The 9075-nt window shown below is 39.6% G+C and overlaps 1 protein-coding gene across 8 annotated transcripts in view; it reads right to left on the bottom strand.

The window, feature by feature from the left end:
* Window positions 1-7636, bottom strand: part of LOC107043348 (trithorax group protein osa) — a 22846-nt gene extending 15210 nt beyond the window's left edge. For all 8 annotated transcript variants that reach the window (XM_015264808.1, XM_015264812.1, XM_015264813.1 and 5 more), the window contains exons 1-4: window positions 6387-7636; window positions 5071-5193; window positions 4474-4683; window positions 4328-4384 (exon numbers count right to left, since the gene is read on the bottom strand). In XM_015264808.1, the coding sequence (XP_015120294.1) occupies window positions 4328-4384; window positions 4474-4683; window positions 5071-5193; window positions 6387-7322 (1326 nt within the window). In that variant the 5' untranslated portion in view covers window positions 7323-7636. The remainder of the gene's footprint in view (window positions 1-4327; window positions 4385-4473; window positions 4684-5070; window positions 5194-6386) is intronic.
* Window positions 7637-9075: the final 1439 nt, after the last annotated feature.

Genomic DNA, 9075 nt, shown 5'->3' with positions numbered 1-9075 from the left:
GCCACCCCAAAAAAATGATCAATAAACTGATTAATTTACCTCATTAATCCCCAACCACCAACTTCAACAATCAAAAAAATAAGTCCAAGTGTTGTAACACTAGTTTCATGTCGTCGTAGTCGCTCGTTTTCTCTTAAACACGCCTCTTTCCTTTCTCTATCCTCCTCCCGCGGTTTCTCTCTCCCTCTCGCTCACTCCCACCTCGATCACCCGACCCTTCTCTCTCTCTCTCACTCCCTCACTCTCTCTCTCTCTCCCCCTCACTCACTCTCTCTCTCTCTCTCACTTCAACTCCAACTCTAACTCAATTGAACTCCAAGGCAACAGATAATCATCGAGACGATCACAACCTCACCCGTAAAAAACACGAAAAACAATCCCCCCCCACCGCATTGATCACAAAATTCACCATCACTGAATGCATCAATTACCCCTGGAGCACTGATAACCACCCATTGACACCGATAATGCGCATCCTAGGAGTATCTGTCTCACTTTTGTTGCCTCGTGAACGCGCGTGTCCTCGAGATGACGCGATTCACGTTCCACATAATTATCGCAGCAGTTTTTTTTACAGCGTGTTAAATAAAATAAATACCGCTGCTCCGGGGTGATTGATGGGGAATTGTTTGGTCACATGAGGCTGGTATTGAGTTGAGAACTGAACACTTCACGGCTGTCTTTTTTTTTCGTTTTTTTTTTCACTCCACTCGGAGCATTCACGGGTGTAGCCAATCGTTCACTCCTGATTCACCCGAATCATCGGATTGTTTCTTGATTCAGTGGTGTTGGGTGTGCGCGGAATTTATTCGGATCTTTCTAGTCCGGGGAAGTGAGGATTTTCGAGGGGTACACGGTTATTCGCAGTTGGGGGAACAGACACAGGATAGGTAGACACTAGAAGGCGGCAGCAGTTGCGGCGACCAACACTACCACCAACACCAGCTCCACGCATGGTGGTGCATCATCTCTCTTCTGGACATTTTTTTTTTCGGCTTTTGGTTTTTGGGGGGTATTGTTGGGAAGCGCGGGGGAGGGGGGTCGGGGGGGGGGGGGAGGGCGAGGGGTTTTTGGGGAGGGGGATTCTCATACATTTTCCGTAGGTCGAGAGGGATCCCCGGGGGCTTGGGAAATTGGTCGGGGGCCTTGGGGGATGCAGCATGTGAAGAGATTTGGCGTGCAACGGGGAACGAGGGCGTTTTTGTTCTGGGATGGTCTGTTGGTTGTGAGTCTGTGGCTGTTGTGGCGCGACAAGCGTTCGCTTTGGAGTCGGCCGGGATCGGGAGGGGTCGGGAAGGCTCGGGAGTCGGACTGGAGGGGGGGTTTTGGGAGGGAGATTTGAAAAAAAGTTTCACGGGGGGAAAAATACGGGAATCGTGTCATTTCTGGAAATGACGGCCATGAGACGCGGAAATTTTGTAACTAAAAATTATGGTCGCAAATAATTTGGAAGTAAATTGATGTCAAACCATTTGTAAAAGTGCACAGATGCGGATCAGTTTTTGAAGGGTATCTCCGAATTTAAGGGAAATAGCAAAATTTTTGTCATTACCTTTTCTGCAGCTCTTGATTCGCTCTACAAAAAAGGTCCTAAGGAAAATTTGGCTATTTGCGTTAGGTTCTGAGATATTTACTGGTAACTGGATCAGTGGCCAAAGTCGACTTGAATAGTTTTATCGCTTCGCTACTGAATTGATGAAGAAAAGAAGTTGCCCTTATACAGATGAAAAATCACTTATTTTTCTCGGCATTTGCATGTCTTGGTGATAAATCGGCGATTTTATAATTTTTTCAAGTACCACAAGTATTTCATGGGAAATTTCACCAAATTTTTCCCCATTTCTTCTTTACGTAAATAAAAAAGTGAAGGGATGAAACGTCATGAAGTTCTCATTTTTCAATAGCATTCAATTTTTTATTAAACAGAAGGAACTGAGTAATTTCAAATTCCATACGATTGATTTTGCGGAAGGTCATATCAAATACAAAAAAAAATTCGCAGATAAATATTGAAAATTGTAGGACCAGTAGGGCTAGTAGGGATTTTTTCACAATCATTCCCTACATTCCACCCATTCACACCTTTCCAAAAAAAAAAAATCGCAGCCCCCCCCCCCCCCCCCAACCTGAAAACCGCGATAAAAATAGCCAACAATATCCGACAATCGTGAAAAACCACTAGTTTTTTTGCATCTCGTACGCAATAAATGTTTTGCCGGCCTCCCACCCCCCTTCCCCAGCTTCGCGCACAACTCGGCGCCATGTTTTCCAACCCCCACTCCCCCCACCAGCCGACAACTTCCCCTACCCGGCTTTGTTTTCGATTCGCTCATGTGCAGCGAGCATTGGATTCAGGATAAGCGCCAGTCAGCATCAGGAGTAATTGGAGATTATTGTTGTTAAAATAAATGGAAATTGTATGGAGAGGATGTATATGGGGGGTGAGGGGGGTAGGTGTGGAAAAACCTGATGATGATGATGATGATGATAATGATGATGAAGAGAGAAAAAACTGCTGGGAAGGAAAGGCCAGAGCAGAATGGATCTTGTTAGATGTTGAATATCTTCTGATCGAATGGCGTGATCTGAGCGAATGAGGTGTCATTTTAAGGGCTCATAGAAGACCTTGAAAATGACGAGGGATTTTTTTAATTTCACTCAGCCGATCTCGAGAGTTGAAGATTAAAGACGAAGAATTTCAGGATTATGTTAGTATTTGGGAGGACGAGTTTCCGGCTTAACTCCTGGTTCAAATGATACAATTTGAATGAACCAGGGCTCATTTTGAAGATTGATAAAAGCCCTTGGAAATGGCGTCAGATTTTTTGAATTTCACTCAGCCGATCTCGAGATATTTCAGATTGAAAATGATTAGTTCATTAAATCTGGAAGAATGTTCATTTGGCAGGCGTATTATCCTGCACCTTAACCCCTAGTTCGAACGGTGCAATTTGGATGAACTAGGGCTTATTTTGAAGGTTGATAGAAGCCCTTGAAAATGGCGTAAGATTTTTTGAATTTCACTCAGCCAATCCGGAGAAATTCAAGACTGAAGATGATCGTTTTATTCAATCTGGGAGAAAGTCCAGTTCGAAAACGCAACACCGCGCAACTCGACCCCTGATCGAAGCCTGTAGCCTCGAGACTCGGAGGATGATCCTCCGAGGGGGCTATTTCGGTTGATAAACGTTCCGGGTTCTTTATTCAATAATGACGGTGATGACCGGGGCGGGGGTTCGATGATGACCGAATGGGTAAATTAATTTTTAGGATTATTGATCGCTCTGAGGGGAAGAGGGAGAGTTCCTGAGGGAGAGGTGATTTTGGAAAATGCATGAGACCCTGCGTATTTTTTTTTTGATTCCAAGATTTCAATATTTCAAGGATTTTGAATAATTTTTTTGGAATTGCATTTCATTTCGAAATAAATGAGAAAAGTATTATCGATTATTCTTCTTCCCTTGAAAAACCCAAATCCTTTCTGTAGCTGAGGAAATGTCATACTAAAATTGACATTTGACATTTCTCCCAGAATCGATAATTATAGAGACAATTTAATTCTTAACAATTGATTTCTTGCGCATTCAATTACCTCCAAATTTATTTTAATCACATAATCATCTTGATAATGATATTTTTGAAAGAAAATGTCTACAATTATTTTGTAGAGAAGAAAATTTCCTACAAAAAAAGTTCTTTGACATTTTTTACTAAAATGCCTCATCATCGAGATAATTCGGCATTCAGAAACGATTGAAAAAATAATTACTGATTATTCTCCTTTCCTTGAAAACCCCAAACCCTTTCTATAGTTGAAGAAATTTCCTACAAAAATTGTCATTCGACATTTCTCCTAGAATCGTTAATTATAAGGACAATTTAATTCTTAACAATTGATTTTTTGTCCAATTAATTCACCTCCTAATTCATGTTAATCACATAATCATCTCGATAATGATGATTTTGAAAGAAAATGTCTAGAACCATTTCATAGATGAGAACATCTACTAAAATTGTCATTTGACATTTCTCCCAGAATAAATAATTATAGAGAAAATTTCATTGTTAACAATTGATTTCTAGTCCAATTAGTTCACCTCCGAATTTATTTTAATCACATAATTATCTCGATAATGATAATTTTGAAAAAACAATGTCTAGAACTATTTTATAGAGAAGAAAATTAATTAATTTTAGAAAATGAATTAATTTCCTAAAATCCCTCATCGAAATAATCCAGCATTCAGAAACGATCAAAAAAATAATTATCGATTATTCTATCCCTACACTTCCTGCTGGAGCAACTACTGAAAATGATTCAACTTACCCCAGAGTCAATTCCTTGAGTATTAGGAGTCGTAGATCGTTGCATATTGTGATAATTCTGTAAAACAAAAAAGGGATTGAGCCCCACGTTAGCAACGGCAAACGAGATTTTCAACATTTCGTTAAATTCAGGGATTGAATCATCACCTGTTGTTGTCCAGGCGTCGGCTGGGGCTGGGGCGATGCCGAGGGCGGCGGTGCCGGGGATTGGGAGAGTGCACGCTGAGGCGACTGACTCGATGAATTCGCCTGACTGGGAGGAGGTGGTGGGGCATTAGGAGGTCCAGCTTGGTTCCAGGCCCTCTGGTCGGGGTACAAGCTTGGGGGGTGACCTCCCTGTGTCGCGTATGAGTTCAACTGCAACATTTCAAGGGAATTATATCGTTTTTTCTTATTTTAAGCTGAATTAAGGGATGAAACACTCAAATTGATTTATCATTCGTATGAATATCTCGGAATCTAAGGCAGATAGCAAAATTTTTGTTATAACATTTTTTGTAGCTCTCAATGCGCTCTATAAAAAAGGTAATTACGAAAATTTCAATATTTCTCTTAGATTCGGAGATATTCTTCGAAAACGCGCTCCATTAATTAGACGGTCGCTTTTATTTGATCACTAAGTGATGAATAATGAGTCTTTTCTAGAATTATTTCTTAGAGGGTAATGTCATTGAAATTTTTCGCTAAAACCACTCGTCTGAAAGATAATTATGTATTTAACGAGATAGTTTTATCATAAATTACCTGATGATGTCCATAAGGAGAGTGAGGCCTGGCAGGTGATGGATATCGCGTCGTGTACGGCTGATAGGGCATGGGAGTGGGTGAACTGGGTCCACCAGGTCCAGGATGTAGCCTCGGTGATCCCTAGAACAGTAAAAGCCCAATGAAACCCTCAAATCCCCCTCGAACCCCATCCCAAATGATTTATAATTACAAAACTCTGTTCTAATATTCTGAGACTGTTTCTAAAAATTTCGTGTATTCCCAATAATTTATCATCTCAATATTCATCGGTACACGTACGAAAAAAAATTATAGAAAAACCCAGCGAATTCACTAGAGAATTCTATTAGATTAAACTATTTTATTAAACTCTCCACTAGTTTCTCAAATGTTGAATGGAAAATATTTAGATTTTTCTATCCAAATTGCTCTCCGCAAATTTCCCAAAATTTTTATTCAATTTATTTAATAAAAACACAAGAAAAACTGGAAAAAACTCTGAAAATTCCTGTCGAGGAATTCAAGAGAACCTGTCTAAAAAAAAAAGTCCTGCTTTTCCATAAAATCATTTCGTACATGTGAATAAAATAAAGTACAATGCACGAATGAAATGTAAACCAAACGATTATGCATCCACATGCTTGGAGCAAATAAATTTATCTACAAATCAAAAGATCCCAAAAATTACAGTTTTGTTGATGGACCCAGCGAATTATCTAGAGAATTCTACTGAATTCTCCGTTAGTTTCTGAAATGCTGAACGAAAAATATTTAAATTTCTCTACCCAAATTCCCCCACCGAAATTGTTCAAGATTTTTATTCAATTTGTTTACTAACAAAAGAAAAAGAAACTGGAAATTAATGTCGAGGAATTTCAACAGAACCCGTCTTTAAAAAAAATCGTATAGAAAGACGAAATTCCCCTAATTTTTGGCTCGGCTTTCCCATAAAATCCTTCTGTACATATCAAAAAAATAAAGTACCATGCACTAATGAATAAATCAAAAGAACCCAGCGAATTATCTAAAGAATTCTATTGAATCCTCCATTAGTTTCCAAAATGTTGAATGGCAAATATTCATACTTTTCTATCCAAATTCTTCGACCTTTCGACCTTTCTTCGACAAATTATTCAAGATTTTTATTTACTTTATTGAATGAAAAAAGGAGAAAAACTGGAAAAAAACCCCGAAAATTAATGTCAATGAATTTCAATAGAGCCTGTCCCAAAAAATTCGCGTAGAAAGATGAAATTCCCCAACTCATTTCGTACATCTGCCTAAAATAGAGTAAAATGCACGAATGAATAACTCGAAAGAAGCCAAAAAATTACAGTTTGTGGAGGTCGTTGACTGGGCTGTGGATATACTGGTGGTACAACAGGAGGTCTCTGCATGGGCCAGGGTTGTTGATACGACTCCGGAGCAATCCCCGGATAATTAGGATGAAACCTGTGCGGTGAGCTGGTGGCCTGTAGCAGCTGATTCAAAGTAGGCGTGGGTCCAGTGGCCTGCGATATACTCTGACCAGACAAGAACCTCGGCTGTCCGGGAAACCCCCCAGGCACAATATGCCCCAGTCTCCCCTCAATTTTCGAGGAGTAATGCTCCTCCATCTCCGAATGATGCCTCCCCTCACTCTGTCCCTCACTCAATCCAGGTTTATGATACTCCCCAGGCGTTTGTTTTCCCCCAAAATCACTCGACTTTCCCTGATAATCATCCTGATGATAATCCCTGGACAAATGTTGTCCACCAGTTGGATTGCCCCCCGAATAATTGGCCCCATGTCCAACCCCATGTGACTGATGTATATTATGCGGTGAATGACCCGAATGATGTCCAGAATGTCCATGAATAGCATGCCCACCAGAGTGTTGTCCACCATGCTGACTGTGTGTTTGTTCATGCTGTTGTAACTGTCCCTGTGACTCCTGTTTACTAGTACTACCATCACCACCCCCAATACCCGATATATTCTGAGAATTTTGTGGCCCATCCCGCGGTGATTTGACATCACCAACGTTATGTCCACCAATGTCCTCACGATATTGACTCATTTCGTATCCAGTATCACCGTCACCACGATTCACATACTTGAGCAGCTGGGCCGCGCCCCGATTTATTTTATCGGTGGGCTCTTGTTCAAGCTGCTTATTAATACTAACACTTGCACTATTACCACTATTTTGTCCCCTTTTTTTATTACATTTCACTGTTTCATTGTGCTTTACATCGTTTTGTTGGCTCTCGGCTTGCGTAGCAGCCATGTTCTACCATCACGGTGCCATCATCCTCACTTTAACTGGCCAATAGGGGTTACACGTTCCCCGCGTACAATTTGCGTTTATCCTTATCGATGCGCTGATTGGTTGATACTGTACATTTACTATTAACACTGAATAACCCCGCATTATACGTTTGTTAATGTTGGTTTATCGGGGGCATTATTAGGTTTTTCATTGCCCTTGTCGGGTGAGAATTGGTTTTTCAGAGGGGGGGAGGGCGTTACGGATATTTTTGAGGGGAATTGGCTTGGTTTTTTTTTGTATGGAGTTTTGGGGGCATTTGGGGGATTGTTCGGTTTTTTTTTATTCACAGATACTAACGTCAAAAGAAGCGTCGCAGGGGGGACGACATCTTGTGGCGAACGCCGGGACTCGCGGTTTAGCGTGGGTTGTTTGAATTGAGAAGAGGGAAAGGTGTGGGGAATTTCGGGGGGAAACTGCTTTATCAAGGGAGGGAATGGAATTTTGGTGATTTTTTGGAGAGGGAGGGGGCATTTTTAGAATCCTATTTACATTTTTTGGAAGCCTATTAGATTTTTGTGAACCTATTATTGTTTCTGAAGCCTATTTTATTTTTTTGTAGACCTTTTTTTCTGAAGCCTATTATTTTTGTAAACCTATTATTTCATGAACCTATTGTTTTTTCATGAACCTATTCAATAGTGAAGCGGTAAACCGAGTTAAGTCGATTTTGACTATTAGCCAGTTTTTGCTGAATATCTCGGAATCTAAGAGAGATAGCAAAATTTTTCTCATGACTTTTTTTATAACGCTCTATTGGCTCTACAAAAACGGTCATGACAAAAAACTTTCTATCTCTTTTAGATTCCGAGATATTCGTCAAAAACTAGCCAATAGTAAAAAACGACTTAACCCGGTTTACCGCTTCGCTACTGTATTGATTTAAAAAAATAATAGTAAGAAAGCGATGTATAAAGTGAAGAATGAATGAGATTTTTGCAAGTTATTGCGCGATTAATAGGTGTACATACTACTTCGAAGCCTATTGGATTAATATCGAATTTGTTTTAAGAATATGTCGGGAGGTAGTAGGTTCATGAGAAAATATCGGACACGATTATTTTTGGCAATTGCGAGCTACGAAAGAGGTATTAAAATCTCTTCCGTGAGCCTACTAGTCTCTGATAAAATCGATAGGTACTGTTTGGCGCGGAAATATCTCTAGAGCTAGGCTTTAGCAAAAAATGGGAAAATAAATTCTTCTCGTGGAGTAAAATCAAGAAATAATAGGGTCATAAAAATAATAGGTTCATAACAATAAGATCCGATCAATTAACCCTCATGTATAGATATTCCAAATTTTTATTTTTTTCCTCATTGAAGTGGTTTTGAAGAAAATTGCGAGCTAATAAAAAACATTTGCTAGTTAGTACTTTTTTTAAAATAAATTTTTGAAAAATCACCTCTGAAAAAAAAGGCGTTATCCCCTCTATTTCATTATTTCCAAAAAAATTTATCACCAATCGATAGAAAATTGTTTGAAGATTTTTGCAATTCAAGAAAAAATCGTCAATGCAATCCTATTATTGTGTAAATTAACAATTCCAATTTCAACTGAAAACCAGAGTTGATGACCAGAGTTTGTAACAGAGATGTCAGATAAGATATGAATGTTTTTTTTGGCTCAAATGAAAGAGCGGCTCGAAAAATGGCGTGCAGAAGTCTTTAAAGATGACAAATGTCTCTAAAGTTGATGTCTGTTTTCAATTGAAAA

This window comes from Diachasma alloeum, unplaced genomic scaffold, assembly GCF_001412515.2.
Source record: "Diachasma alloeum isolate Michigan unplaced genomic scaffold, Dall2.0 Dall_scaffold_00558, whole genome shotgun sequence".
NCBI classification, from domain to species: Eukaryota; Metazoa; Arthropoda; class Insecta; order Hymenoptera; family Braconidae; genus Diachasma; species Diachasma alloeum.
Note: the sequence above shows the minus strand (reverse complement) of the source record. Positions and strands in the feature narration are given on the sequence as shown.